The 14,813-nt window shown below is 37.3% G+C and overlaps 3 protein-coding genes across 4 annotated transcripts; all 3 read left to right on the forward strand.

Moving 5' to 3' along the window:
* Positions 1–538: 538 nt before the first annotated feature.
* Positions 539–5,800, forward strand: LOC113320262 (biotin carboxyl carrier protein of acetyl-CoA carboxylase-like). 2 transcript variants are annotated; one of them, XM_026568187.1, is made up of 9 exons: positions 539–752; positions 1,249–1,434; positions 2,023–2,096; positions 2,958–3,011; positions 3,270–3,527; positions 3,632–3,694; positions 4,908–4,976; positions 5,067–5,112; positions 5,427–5,800. In XM_026568187.1, the coding sequence occupies exons 1-9, from the start codon at positions 719–721 to the stop codon at positions 5,486–5,488; spliced, it is 846 nt and encodes a 281-aa protein (XP_026423972.1). In that variant the 5' UTR covers positions 539–718; the 3' UTR covers positions 5,489–5,800. The 2 variants fall into 2 exon arrangements, with proteins under 2 accessions (XP_026423972.1, XP_026423973.1); XM_026568188.1 differs by having other exon boundaries at positions 540–752; positions 1,258–1,434.
* A 1,939-nt stretch (positions 5,801–7,739) lies between these two features.
* On the forward strand, positions 7,740–10,073 carry LOC113320129 (patellin-6-like). The gene is made up of 4 exons (XM_026568063.1): positions 7,740–8,641; positions 8,748–8,872; positions 9,191–9,332; positions 9,508–10,073. The coding sequence occupies exons 1-4, from the start codon at positions 7,916–7,918 to the stop codon at positions 9,769–9,771; spliced, it is 1,257 nt and encodes a 418-aa protein (XP_026423848.1). The 5' UTR covers positions 7,740–7,915; the 3' UTR covers positions 9,772–10,073.
* A 2,288-nt stretch (positions 10,074–12,361) lies between these two features.
* LOC113321777 lies at positions 12,362–13,310 on the forward strand. The gene is made up of 3 exons (XM_026569690.1): positions 12,362–12,406; positions 12,541–12,945; positions 13,083–13,310. Exons 1-3 carry the CDS (start codon positions 12,391–12,393, stop codon positions 13,115–13,117), a joined length of 456 nt encoding a protein of 151 aa, XP_026425475.1. The 5' UTR covers positions 12,362–12,390; the 3' UTR covers positions 13,118–13,310.
* Positions 13,311–14,813: the final 1,503 nt, after the last annotated feature.

Here is a 14,813-nt window from a genome sequence, read left to right on the forward strand (position 1 = left end):
TGAAAACGTCACGAACTCGATCAGATCTTCATGTTTCAGTTGAGAAACAAAAAAAAAATGGAGAGAAGATTACGTACGCATAATAAGAGAGAAGATTACCTGGAAACCACGAAAGATCTTCATAAAAAAATGAATTGGAGAGAAGATTTCGTAAAAATGAATTGGAGAGAAGATTTCGTAAGAGGCAGTAGCAGAGAAGATGAGAGGGAGAGAGAAAAACGGATTTGAGCATGGAAAGAAAAATGAAAAAACCTAAATTATATTTGTGTTATAGTAGAAGGCTATTTCGGGAAATCTAAATATCTACTTAATAGGTTCCGCACGTGTACAGGACCTGGGCTTAAAAATTGAATCCATTTTTATGTTTTCTTTTAATTATGGACCTCCGTTATTGGACTTTAATGGATGGACCTGCCACTAATTAGTATCACTATATTAGTACCTATAGTTAATTCCTACAATAGCAATTTCATCCATAACTGTTGGTGGTGGGTCCCCTTGGTTTGGTGACTCACTTGAGAAGCAGAGCAAGTGAAGAAGGGTGAAAAAACCTATGAAGAAGGCGGACATTTCGAAGACATAAACTCCAACTGTTCTCAGCAACCGAACTCATCTCTTCTTATATATCATTTCCTCCAACAAAATTTCATTTCTTGGTTGGTTCTCCTCAGATCTCTTTCCCTCCTTCTCCCCAATTGCTTCTTGATCTCTCTCTTCAATGGAGTCTGCTGCTGTTATCCGCTCTTTTCACTGTAAGTTTCGCTCTCTATTCCCATTCTCTTATACGAAATGCGACATCATTGGTTTTGTGTTTGAAGCTAATGGCGGATAATTCGAGGTTGTATTAGCTAAAAATTCATGTAACTTCATCTTTTTTGCTTAGATTCTAACATTAGATCGAGTCATTCATTGATAACTACATTCATTGTTGCTTAATTTATCAAGCGATCTGGTTTAGATTTTGAATTGAATCAGATCCTAGGTTGAGATTGAAGTATGTTACATCATTTATGCTGGATTAGAACCTTAGTAAGAATCTAGACTGTTCATAATAATAAAGAATGAAATGTGAAGCCAGGATGAAAACAAAATCGGAACACTAAATGGGTTTTCTGGTATAAAAAGTATTTTGGAAAAATTTAAAGCATCTGGGTTTATTTTCTGATCTAGGCGCCCTTTAGTATTACTTGGTTTCGTATTAAGGAAATGAGTAATTTATGTTCTCATATGCTTTGGCTAATTATTCTGGTACTGTAGGTACATTACCAAATGTAAGCTCTTTAACTGAGAAGCCTGCTTCGATTCCAATGATTAAAGCTACTTTAAATAGCTCGTCATTTGGTGGGAGGCTTAAGTTGTCTTCAAAGACTAGAAAAGGAATGTTCCTCAAATGTGCGAAGGCCTCAGAATCTACATTGGAGGCAGTGTCCGATGGTGAGTGTCTAGCTTACAGTATTAATATGTAACTTTTTGTATTATCATCTATTTTGCACCAACGTTCAGGAAACCTCTGTTTCGGGTGGTAGATGCTTAGGTGATTCAAAAAGTGACGAGTTTCAGATTCTCAAAGGCAATTTTAGCATCTAGGCTGGGTAAACCTTAGAATGTTGCTAGGATTGTATCATTCTATTCATGAAGTTGGCCGTATATAATTAAAGATGCCATCAATGGTGTTAGTAATTCGCTTAAAGAAGAGTGCATTGGTGGCATCATTATGGTGTCAGAATGACTGTGCACTTGGTTACTTTAGAATGTTTAATATAATAATATGTAATAAATGGTAATCATGGTAAGGTTTTCATATTCTTCAGCATCAGTCACAGAGTGGTGTAGAATAATTGGTTTTCCTTTTGAAACATATACTGTTTTCTGAAAGTGACCACAATAATTGTGAAAACATTACCTTTTCACTTATAAAGAGTTTTCAGATATTATAATCTTGCAAATTATTCTAAGTAAATAGAAATCCTTGCTGCGCATTTTAATTGGACTTCACGTACTAAGACATTGGTGATCATGCAGTCTCCGCAGACAGTGTTCCATCAGAACAATCAGAGAAGAAAGCTCCGAGTGCAACTTTCCCCAGTGGGTTTGAGGTGAGTTTATTGCACTGATTCTAATGAACCTAACGCATTCCATATTCAAATCTTCTCTGAGATTGTATGCCCCCTTTCAATAGACCATTACTATAGAGGATTCAAATCCAGTTTAAAGGTCCTCGCAGCTTAGATATGGATTTTATTAGCCCACTTAAATGCTCTTTCATTTGCCTAACTCGTTGAACCCATATCTTAGAATGCCTCGTCCAACTACTTTTCGAGAAAGAATTTTAAACAAGTTTATGCTTTGGAGAAGGAATTCTAAACAAGATAGCGTTTCTTAGATGAATTAAGGATTTCCAGTTTGATTGATTGAGCCTTTATTTGATTTATTAAGCCATAAATTTGTTAGATTGCATATTAAAATCATTCACGATTTTGCTTTTCACTTTTGACTGAACCTGTTGTACAGTTTAGACATATATCACCGAGATACTTGCTATTACTATTGTCTATATTTCACCAAGAGTGATTTGTCTTTTGTTGTTGAGTTGTGTTTGGTCTGTAACTTCTTTGTCGCATGACACGATGCGACCGTTTCTTGTCTTTGGCTGCCACCACCGATCCTATGTCCCATCCAACCGACCGGTCAAATGCATTGAGTCACATCACAACCCTCTTTTCTTATTTATTCAAAAGCCATCTTGCCCGCTATCTCTTCCTGTCCTTGTGAGTGAAGGCGGAGGCAATTTTTTTTTTTTTGGTACTGAATCCCGAAATCAGCCCATTATCTCTCCGACACTCATTGTTGTCGGTTTTGTACCACATTATTTAATCAAAGTTTATATGATCCCACATGATTTTTTTCATCTTATTGTTATATATGAAATAACCTGGCATGATGTGTTTCCATTTCAGGCATTGGTCCTTGAAGTCTGTGATGAGACAGATATTGCGGAGCTGAATCTGAAAGTAAGTTTGTGTTTCATTTGTTCAATTGCTTGGAATTGTGCTAGTACTCATGTGATGGAAGTAAATCTGTAATAAGATTAGGACACCCCATCTATACTGGAGTTCCAGTAGCAGATTTATGACCTAATGTCGGGGATTTTGCAATTAGCACTAATCTACCCATATGCTTGTTTTTTGTCTCTGAACATCTGTATTCACTTTGAGTGCCATTTTCCATTTCATTGATTTATAACAAGACTTGTTTATAATTATCAACAGGTGGGAGGTTTCGAAATGAAACTTAGACGGAACATTGGAGCCACAAAAAATCAACCTTTAGTTTCAACTCTAACACCACCACCTGTTCCAAGTGAACCAATGGTTGATTCAGCTCCTGCAGCGGCACCAGCAGTTACATCGACCCCCTCTAAAGAGACCACTACTCCATTTAAAAATGTCTCCTTTGCTAAGTCATCGAAGCTTACCGCTCTAGAAGCTTCTGGAGCAAATGGATATGTTCTAGTGTCATCTCCAACGGTATGAGTTGCCAATATCTCAGTTCTAGGATTTCCTTTTTCCATATGTTAGTATCCTGAACTTGTTTTAACCTTCTAAGCCTTTAATATTTCATTTACGCTTAGGTTGGTTCATTCCGAAGAGGGAGAACGCTGAAAGGAAAGAAGCAACCTCCTATCTGTAAAGAGGTGATAACAGAACCCATCACCTGCATCATATAGTTTTTTTTTTTTCTAATTTTTTTCTACTTCTAGAATTAGCAAGTTGCCCAGTGCTTGTCCAGATCAGGGATGGGCCTAGCAAGAGGCTAACCTAGGCTATAGCCCGTCCCTGTTTTTGGCCTAATATCCTTTTACAACAGGAATTTTCCGAAAATTTATTTTTAGCTCATCTTAAGAGATAATTAAAACTTAAACCTTACTTAAAGCAAAAAAAAAAAAAAAAAAACGATTTCTTGTCAACACAATGGTCTTCTTCCATAAGCTATAAACTTCATACTATAATCACATTTTGCTGTTAATTTTAATTGTTTTATTCTTTATTTAGCATATTATTGGTGAATTAGAATTAGCCATTAACTATGCATTTTGATCCAAAAAAATTTGTCGCGGGCTTCAGCCGCCTTGCAAATCATTAGCATTCCAGGCTCCAGCCTTACCCAAGGAAAAATCCTAGGTCCGCCCCTGGTCCAGATTTTGTTATGAAAGATATAGGACCCTTTACTAAATCTGTGCAGGACTCACCCTTCCGTTTGTACATTTTAAATGATACCACAAAAAGTGTGTCTTTCTCTCTTCAAATTCTGCCTATTTTTGGGCAAAAATGAAAAACTGAGAGACCCATTTTTTGTGGGACAGAGGTAGTATGTATTTGGTGTAAAGTGATCCTAAACATCCCCACGTACCTTTATGTCAATTTTTTTGTGCGAGTCCTACATCTTTGATCCTAAATCAGTTGCTTGTTGAACCCCATGATACTTACTTTTAATGACACTCTTCATGGTAACTATTACTTTGTTTGATGGTGAAAGGGGAATCTGGAATTTGAGATTAGTTACAAAATGTAGTGACACACTAATATGTATTCACTAGCCACTAAGTGATTCTCCAAGTCCAAGTAATTTTTTCACCTTTTGGTGGGTGATGAGAGCACACATCTTCTGGCAGTGGGTTGCAATATGAATCTTGATTGCGTATCCCGCTTATATCTGCTGCTTGGATTCTGTGTTTTTGCTCACTCCCTTTCAAGCAGTTGAGACAAAAGCAGATTTGTGGTTCTCCTACTTCCATCTGTGTCACTTCAACTACTTCTAATCAACAATTTCCACCCACAGTTATTTGATAACTGTGTTCATGCATACAAGTGAAGAAATTGTCTAACTTTGCAATTTTATATAAACAGGGAGATGTGATTAAAGAAGGTCAAGTAATAGGCTTTTTGGATCAGTTTGGCTCTGAACTCCCGGTGAAGGTGAGACCTTAAATTTCTTGTCCTGAGAAGTGGTTACCGAACTTGAGATATATAAAATTCTAAAAACCATTATTTCTTGTCTTCTTACAGTCGGATGTGGCAGGGGAGATCTTAAAACTTCTTTATAACGATGGCGGTAAGATATCCTTTTCTTTTCAACCCGTGCATAAATATAACTATATAAGTAGAAGTATTAATTGAATTCGTATATATCCTTTTGAGTGATAGTTCTAATACTGAGAAAAAGAACTTGAGTTAACACAGTTTGAGAAGTGAGAGTATTTGATCTTTGTATCCGTCCTTCAGATTTAACAATTATCCAACGGATTGCACAAATTTGACATTACAACGGGCTTCATTAATTCGTTGCTCTTATATAAATCTAATTCAGCTTCTTAAAAAGAAGAAATTGCTAGCTTACTAGTTTCTCTTCATTCTGAATCTCTGCAGAAGCTGTTGGATACGGAGACCCTCTTATTGCAGTGCTTCCATCATTCCATGGTATTAAGTGATTTTTTGTCGTCATTGCCTCCCTGCATCACATTAGTTATAACTGGATTACTGGAGGGCTTCAAGGTTTGGATGTCCACAGTGTTCTAAATTTCTGTTCTCCCCCCTACTTTTTAGGTGTTGAACTGGTAGTGTCAATCTTTATTAGTTCTTTTTAGTGTGAGTGAAAACTGCGGGAATGTTCTAGATGGTATTGCAATTATCTGTTGTAAGAGAGGTCTTTATGAATCTAAACAGAGTCATTTATGAGATTGTATTATTAGCTTGGAAATTATTGCCAAATGAGTCAGCTCATAATATATCACATCGCAGAACTTTGCTATGCGCACACAACAAAAGGTCAGGGTTGATAGTCAATACTGCTGTACTGAATTCTGTCAGACATGGTCTAAATGGGACTAGGCCAAGTTAGTCCGATAGATAGTCGATACATAGCGATCCCAGTAATACCCGTTTAAGGGGAGCACTGTTTCCAGTAAAACTATGGGGGGGTGGGGGGTTCTCTGAGTTGGATGAAGTGAAGTATCAACTAGGTAGAATTATAGAAGTCAGAAGTAACAAGTTTATTCTTTGAATCATTGTGTGATGGATTTCTCTCCTTGTATCTCAGAATATCCATTCCATGTTAAAAAGTTGAACATGTGTAAAATGTTGTTGAACTTTGAGTAAACTGTTGGGAGTTTAGTCACTCGTCAAAGGGTCAACAAATGAACAGTCATTTAGGTTGGACCCGGAAAGGCCTCCATTACACAGTCATATAGTATAGGGCCACCTAGTTCCCAGTTTGATGAATTGGTCCCTAAAACGTTTCTTCAGCAAGAACACTGTGAACAAAATAAAAAACAAGACATGTTCAAAGTTGAAACCCTAGCAAGACATGTAATGTGAAGAACCCTGATCTCATTATCTGTCAAGGAAAGTACTTGTATACATTGATCTAAAGAAGATGAAAAGATAAAGTAAAAGAACAAGGATTTTGAAAACTTCAAAAGATATTTGCATCCATGAGAAAAAAAGATTCTGCAAAAACTCTGTATTCACTTTCGCTTTTTCTTTTTGTTTTGCTCTATATTTTCTTCTAAAGTGCGTGTATCTTAAAAGACACTCGTCAGTTTCAGCAGAGCAGACTACTCTCCCAACTGTTTTCAAACTGCGTTATGTAAATTATGTAATGCCTGCTGAGCCTGAGAGACTCGCACAGTTTTTAGACCATAATCATCGTTATAAATTTACATGTTGCTGCGGCCATTGGAATGGGCATTTGGCACATGCTCCCACCCCTAATACACTTTCTTTGAGTGTTTAAGGCAAATGGGAAAAAGCTAGCGAGGCTTTATATGATTTAAGGAGCCACATTATGATAATCAAAACCACATTTTTCTCTTGATAAGATTAATTAACTACTTTATCAAAATTCGATGCAGAATTCAAGTGGTTTTCCCTCCGAAAATGGGACCATGGGATGGGAGTACACAAATCTTTCTTTATCTATCTTTCTGTAAAGCTGATTTTTAACTAATTCATATTCAAAATTCAAATTTATTACTACTACTTTCATAATTGTAATTAGCTGGTAGACCGGCAGCACAATACTATTTCTTCCTTGACTACTTCAACTTTTCAAGTATGGTAGAAAACCAATTGTTTTAAAAAAGTAACTGACATCATTTTTGTCCTCGTTAAAGTGTAGTAGGGTGTAGTTTAACAGGGTTAAAACATGTAGCAATGTAAAATACTCGTAGCAGGTAACTATCAGCACCTCGATTTGCACAAACGGCGTGTTTAGCAAAAAGTGGCCCCCGCAGTGCGAGAGAGCTTCATCACGCTTGGTGCTGCTTCTATGATGAGAGTGCATGCATTTTTATGCACCATGCTCCAACCTTAAACAAAGAGCTCATCATGGTACAGCCAAATTCATCCCAAGACACACCGGTGGATACGGCCACGTACCTGGCCACTTTCTTACCTCGTAGGCCCAGTTTCGACAGTGAAGTGGTGGTAGTCGTGCTGCTCGTTTCCTATAACGGTGATAAATATGTCACTCAAGAATTCAAAGTTACTTTGAATGAGTCTTTTAATATTTTTGTGATATGAATTTCTGTGAATCAAAGCGATTCATTCCACGTCTCCACTTACCGTACTTATCTCCCTCGTTTTTAACCAAGAGATAGATGTACCGTACTTGAATGGTCCATGGAACATAGTATCATTTTTATATTTACTCTTATTTTACTTACTTAAGCCTACCCTCAGAGCCTCTCTGCTCTGTTCTCACTCTACCATTCCCATCAGTCATCAGAAGAAGTCTACTGTTTCTTCTTTTCTCTGTCTTCTTGAAAGACATTTCCTTATCTCTCTTTTTCAACTGTTCTGAAACTTCTTCAGAAGATATTGAAAACAGAGCTTCTTCTGTTTTGTTCTGTTTAACAATGGAAGCTATATCTCATCTTTCAGTCCAGAAACAAAAACTAGAAACAACTACTGATTCTTCACCAAAACCCACCAAGAAAAGCTTTGTTTCAACATTAATGGAGGTTGCTACGCTCCGTTCTCCATCGTTCAAAGAAGACACTTATCTTCTTTCAAATCTCAAGAACATTGAGAAGAAAGCATTGCAAGAGCTTAAAGATAAATTATCTGTTTCTCATTCATCTGAATCAATGTGGGGGATTCATCTTCTGGGTGGTGATGAAAGAGCTGATGTGATTTTGCTGAAGTTTTTGAGAGCTAGAGATTTCAAAGTATCTGATTCGTTTTCAATGTTGCAGAAATGTTTAGCTTGGAGAAAAGAATTTGGTACTGAGAATATCAATGATGAGGATTTAGGGTTTAAAGAACTTGAAGAAGTTGTAGCTTATATGCATGGGTATGATAGAGACGGACATCCTGTTTGTTATAATGCTTATGGTGTTTTCAAAGATAAAGAAATGTATGAGAGGATTTTTGGTGATGAAGAAAAACTTAAAATGTTTCTGAAATGGAGAGTTCAGGTTTTAGAGAAAGGTATTAATCTTCTTCATTTTAAACCTGGTGGTGTTAATTCTATCATTCAAGTTACTGATCTTAAAGATATGCCTAAGAGAGAGCTTAGAGTTGCTTCAAATCAGATTCTCTCTTTGTTTCAAGATAATTACCCTGAAATGGTTGCTAGAAAGGTACTCTTTCTCACTAGATCTCTTCTGTAAGTTTTCAATTGATTTTAAGGAGAACCCATTATTCTTGTGTTGCTAAATTTTGTAATGGTGGTGGTGAATGATGCAGGTATTTATCAATGTTCCATGGTACTTCAGTATGTTATATTCAATGTTTAGTCCTTTTCTCACACAAAGGACTAAAAGCAAGTTTGTAATTGCTAGAGAAAACAATGTTGCTGAAACCCTTTACAAGTAAGTTTTCTTCATCTGAATCTGTAGAAAGAAATCTATAGTTTTTGTCTTTGTTATAATTCTCCAAATCTTTGTTCTTTGGGTTCTAGAGTTTTTATCTGAAACATTTTCTGTTATTCTCCTGTTTTTAGTATATTTTATTTGAAGATCTGAAAAAATATTAATCTGTCTTTTACTTATTTATTGTATACACACTACTCTGTCATTGTTGCTTAATTCATTAATGGGTTTCATGGGTGATGTCCAGATTTCTTCTTTTGATAAGAAATTTGTTTAATTTAAAGCGAAATCTGAAAAAGGGTTTTTGTTTTTGATCAGGTTTATCAGGCCTGAAAATGTGCCAGTTCAGTATGGGGGACTGAGTCGACCAGGTGATTCACAAAACGGTCCACCTAAACCAGCTTCTGAATTCACCATCAAAGGTGGAGAGAAAGTGAACTTAGAGATTGATGGCATTGAGGTATACTTAGATTTCAACTATGTCTTGATTTTTTTTTTGTCATTGGATCATCCAACTAGTTTTCAAGTTTTTGATTCTTAACATCTTTTTTTTTTTTTGAACTTACCAAGTATGAATGATCTAGTTGAATGTTAATTCGAAACCCATTTTCATTTGATGAATTGATGGTATTTAGGCTGGTGCAACCATAACTTGGGATTTAGTGGTGGGAGGTTGGGATTTAGAGTACAGTGCTGAATTTGTACCAAGTGTTGAAGGAAGCTACACAATTGCAATCCAGAAGCCAAAATGGATAGCAGCATCCGAAGAACCAATTCACAATACATTCACTTCGAGAGAACATGGTAAGATGGTTCTCTCAGTTGATAACACCATTTCTCGGAAAAGAAAGGTTGCTGCTTACCGATACTATGTTCGCAAACCCACTTGTTTAGCTTAAGTGATAATAGCTTTGGTCTTGTTGAGTGGGCAGTACTGAAGGAAAATCGTCTAATAACTATTGATTTTGGTTGGTGATAATATATATGGTATGGTATGTAAAGGTGTTGTTAACTAGTACTACTTAAGTATTTAGTAATGAGATATGAGAATTGTAGGTTAACTTTGATATCGATTCAGTACTTTGTTTAAGCAGTCAAGAAGATGGTGAATGTTCTGATTTTGTTATTTGTTCTTGTTGATCTGGTTTGGTGTATGGTTTGATAACTTGATGATATAGTATTTACTTTTAATTCAATGTAATTTGCTTGAGTTATAGTATTTGGATGAAATGAATTCATCTTTGTTAGTGTTTGAATTTTGAAGAAAAAGAGAAGAGAATCTTGATCAAAGAGGGGAGATGTTGATTGGTATAAAAATGAGTGAATGTATGATTGGGTTGGGGTTCTAGTTTTTGAATTTTGAAGTTAAAAGTTGGTTTCTTTTTCAAATTTCAAAGTCACGGGTGATATTGGGGAAGTGGAAGCAGCTTTACTTTGGAGCGGTTGGTATTGTTTTTGATGTTCCTTTGTTGCTTCTCGTGTCTTTTCTTTCTTATTGCTCTGAATATTCCGTTAGTTATTCGAGTACAAAAAAGAAGAAATCCAAAAAGAAAGACGGGTTTCCTGGATTTCCTGAAATTTCATTTTGTCGAATATTTTAAGCAAGGGTATTATTAGGAAGCTGCTAGTGACTAATGCCATTGCCAGGGCAGTATGCTAAGGTTGCTTTTGGGTGCGAAAAGAGCGATGGTTTGAAAAGCCTTGGACAAGTTCATCCGGTAGTGGGGAATCAAGGAAAAACCAGAACTAGAAGTGTAGTGCGTCATCCCTTCCCTTGCATACTTACAGGCGTAGTAAATCTTGGCCACGTCCGTCTCCCAATTAGTGCATACTTGGTAGTTGGGTCTTTCTGCACGTACTATATTGGGGGCTAGTTTGTGGAGATATGTCCTGTTATTGAGGCGTCAGGTGATGTTTTTGAAGTGTTTAGTTGTGTCCAAGTCCAGGTAAATAAGCTACAAGAGAAAGGGTAGTTAAACTATAGCATCTACTCCACCTCATGTCGAGGTAACTAACGGGGTAGTTACTATTTTGTGAAGTTGGAAAATATAGTCAGGTCTTCTATTATAAAATAAATACTATTAACCTTTTAAGGTTCAGTGTTGTTTTCTTCCCTCTCCGGTCTCCTCTGGGCTCTATCCCTCCCTCCCTGCGTCAAGCTCAAATGATTTGTATTTGCGTGAGATAACTGTAAAAACCGGCCGTTAGAACAACCCTACAGCCATTAAGAGCTGCCAACAATGCGGGGCTCACAGGTGAATATGTGCAACATCATTTTTCCCGAAGAGAAACACGGAATGTGCAGGCAGGGTGGGATTAAAGTTTTGTACGTGTCTACTTCCTGCAGTACTCTAGGAATCAATAGCCCTTTTTGTTTCTGCTTGCCCCGGCAAAATAATCAGGTTTAGTACAATTATGCCGGTATTTAGTGGAGTAGTACCCAGATACGTCCGCATGACTTTACTCTGACCAAAAGCTAATAGCACTAGCAGCACTATGTTTCCTTATGGCTTGAATCAATGCATTAGATTTTGAGTTCTCTCTTGTTCCTGTCCTCTTTTGAAGTCTTAGTCTTACTCTAAATACGTATTCATGGCATTCAATTGAACACCAACAAAACTTTATAATACTTGATCAGTTTTTTCATTTCAGAGAATTCTTATGGACTAGTACCATCTGGCATCCATTTACTACTACGCATCTTATAGTACCATGTTTCCTCTCTCGTGATAATGCGATTTACTTTTTTGTCTTAAATTCACTTGGGCAATAGCCGAAGAAAATTAATTGTGCACGATGGACGCACAACTAAGCGTTCCATTTCATACAAGAGATACCGCAACATCAAGGGCTACTACTCCTAGCCGATCAAAAAAAAGGGCTACTATTCTTATAGAAAATCATATAAAAGCGTTTCAGAGAAGGGTGGCATGGGATTTGGGGTTGCCTTGCTAACCTTGAAAAATTCAAATAATTCTGGTTGAGATAATAATAGTTTTTCCCTCCGGACCTGAGAGTGAGATATATATTGTTTCGGCCTTATCCTGAAATTCCCTTGTCTGGTATCCAACTAATTATATTACATATGTGCCGTTTATAAAAATAACAACATCTATTATTTTGTGCTTCTATCTTTTCAAATATACTGCGAAAGTCTTATTTATTGTTGAAGAAATGTCATCTCATTAATGTTCAACTGATTGTTTCAGCCACGACATTACCCAAGTGTTCGGCGAGCTTGTAACGCGTTCCACGAAACAACAACAGGGTTGAAATGCTATCACTCAGAAGACAGCTAATGATTTCCAAGTGTTTGCTAGGTGTTCCAAGTTGGCATGTATTCCTTCTGCAGAGTATACTACTCCTATAAATAGGACATTACGCTGCATAGAATTCTCATCAGTCGACCAAAATTTTGAGCAATAATACAGAATTTATACTCTCAAAAAGTCTGTATTGGCCTCGTTACCATGGCTAGGACCAGTCTGATCTTCAGCTTTGCCTTCACTGGTTTCATAATGTTGTCTATGTTTCGTAAGTAGTCGAATATTTTTGCTCATATTGCTGTACATGCTCTTTTCTATCATTTTTCTCGATCTAGTTTCCTTTCTCTTTCTGGTAAGCTACTGACAAAAATTAGTCTAATATCTGCTTGGCCAAATTTACAGAGATTGCATTAGGGGTTTCAAAAGTTGGTCAACTGTTACCACAGCCGGCTGAGGCAGTGGTTCTTTCCGCTCCAGGAGGACTGGCCACGGCAGAGAAGACCGGTAATACTGATACACAGACATCAGCTGGCGGGATCAAAAGAGGTGGGGTCATAGGAGCAACAGCAGCGAAAGGGTTAGTGCAGCTGAAGGATCGTGGCGTCCAAGGGGGGAACTTAAATGAGGGCGAGGTTTACCACCACTCGACAACTGATCACCTAGACATCGCAAATGGAGGAGCGGTCGTGACGCGAGATGTGAATACTAATGCGAGGTTTACCGAAGGGAAAGCTGGAGCAAATATCCCAGGGGTGGCAAGCGTTAATACAGGTGTTGCAGGAGTTCAGGGTTCAAAGAACTCAAAAGGTAACTACGGATCTGCCTATGATGTAAAAAATTAGGAGAAAACTGTAAAGGAGGCCAGGGTCATCTTTATATGTAATTGTCTTTTGATTTTTGAAAATTTCCTAAAATGTGATTGTGGTTTTTTTTTTTTGCTGCAGGGGTGGGTTCAAAGAACTCTAAAGGTAAATACTAGGAGAAAGCTGCAAAGGAGGCCAGGGTCGTCTTTTTATGTAATTGTTGTTTGAGTTTGAAAATTTCCAAAATATGTGATTGTGTTTTTATTTTTATCGGTAAAAAAGAAAGAATTTTGGTGCTGGCGAGTCTCGAACTGCAACGGAGGCTAGGATAGTCTTTATATGTAATTGTTATTTTAGTTTGTAAATTTCCTAAAATGTGATCTGGGTTATTTGATTGGTAATGAATTTGTGCATTGAGTTGAGTATCTTAAGATATTTAACATTCCGTTAATTGCCATAAACTAAACTGGGACGTCTGCCTATCTGTTTTGCCCATTTCCCCCTACTATCTTTGCTTTTAGAATCTAAGATCAAACCGCACCAAGACCACAAAACACTTTTTTAAAACTCATTTTCTCCGACGGAAAGCTAACGAGTTAGTCCTGCTATTAAGTCTCCGGTTCATATTTCGTCGACCAATCCTTCCTAATTCACATGTTTGTTGAATTTTTTTTTTTTTGTAGTTCCTTACATAAGGACTCAGAAAATATCGAATCCCCGAATGGCAATAACACCTGTAAGAAATGTGATTCATGGAATTGCAAAAGTTACAAGACAAGACATTGACCAAGGACTTATATAGACTCGTGACATAACAGAGCAAGCTACAAAACATAAGCTGAAGTGCTGAACCATCACTACAGAATAGTTATGACAGGTGATAAACAGCTGTCATCAACTAACTGAATCCTGTGGTCAGGATAAGTTGCATAGATTGAATCCGTACAGTGTACGGAAATGTCACATGATCTAACACCCCCCCTCAAACTGATGCACGTATAGCAGACATCAGTTTGTTCTTAAGTAAAGCAAACTGAGACTTTGACAAACCCTTTGTAAAGACATCAGCTATCTAACTGAGAGTATGAATATATGAAACCTTCATAAAGCCAGAAGTAACGAGATCTCGTATCATGTGATAATCCACTTCAATGTGCTTAGTGCGTGCATGAAAGATGGGATTGGCTGTTAAACTTCCAGCACCAAGATTGTCACAATATAGACGACAGGGAAGAGATAAATAAATAGATAACTCTTCAAACAAATAGGAAAGCCAGAGAATTTCAGCTGCTGCATTTGCAAGTCCTCTGTATTCAGATTCTGTGGAGGATCGAGAAATAGTGTGTTATTTCTTGGACGACCAGGAAACCAAATTACCTCCCACAAAAACACAATATCCTGAGGTGGATTTTCTTGTGTCAAGGAAACCAGCCCAGTCACTATCACAGTAGGCAGTAAGTTCTGAGCAATTTCCACTGCCCAAAGTAAAAGCTTGACCCAGAGAACCTTTAATGTATCTGAGAATACGTTTAGCAAGTCGGAGATGAACATCTGTTGGGTTATGCATGAAATGGCTCACATGGTTTACTGCAAAACTAATATCTGGTCTAGCAAGTGTCAAATATTGAAGTCCACCTACTAAGCTTCTATAAGAGGCGACAACTTTGAGAGGGTCACCATCAAAAATAGAAACCCTTGGACCAGACCCCACTGGAGTTTTACAAGGTTTACAACCTAACATATCATGTTCCCTGAGTAGATCAATAGAATACTTGTTCTGTGTAAGAAGCATCTTACTAGCAGAAGAATCCAAAGTAGCTTCAATCCCCAAAGTAATGTAAGGGTCCAAGATCCTTCATGGCAAATTCATAC

The sequence above is a fragment of the Papaver somniferum genome, chromosome 11 (genome assembly GCF_003573695.1).
Source record: "Papaver somniferum cultivar HN1 chromosome 11, ASM357369v1, whole genome shotgun sequence".
Lineage (NCBI taxonomy): Eukaryota > Viridiplantae > Streptophyta > Magnoliopsida > Ranunculales > Papaveraceae > Papaver > Papaver somniferum.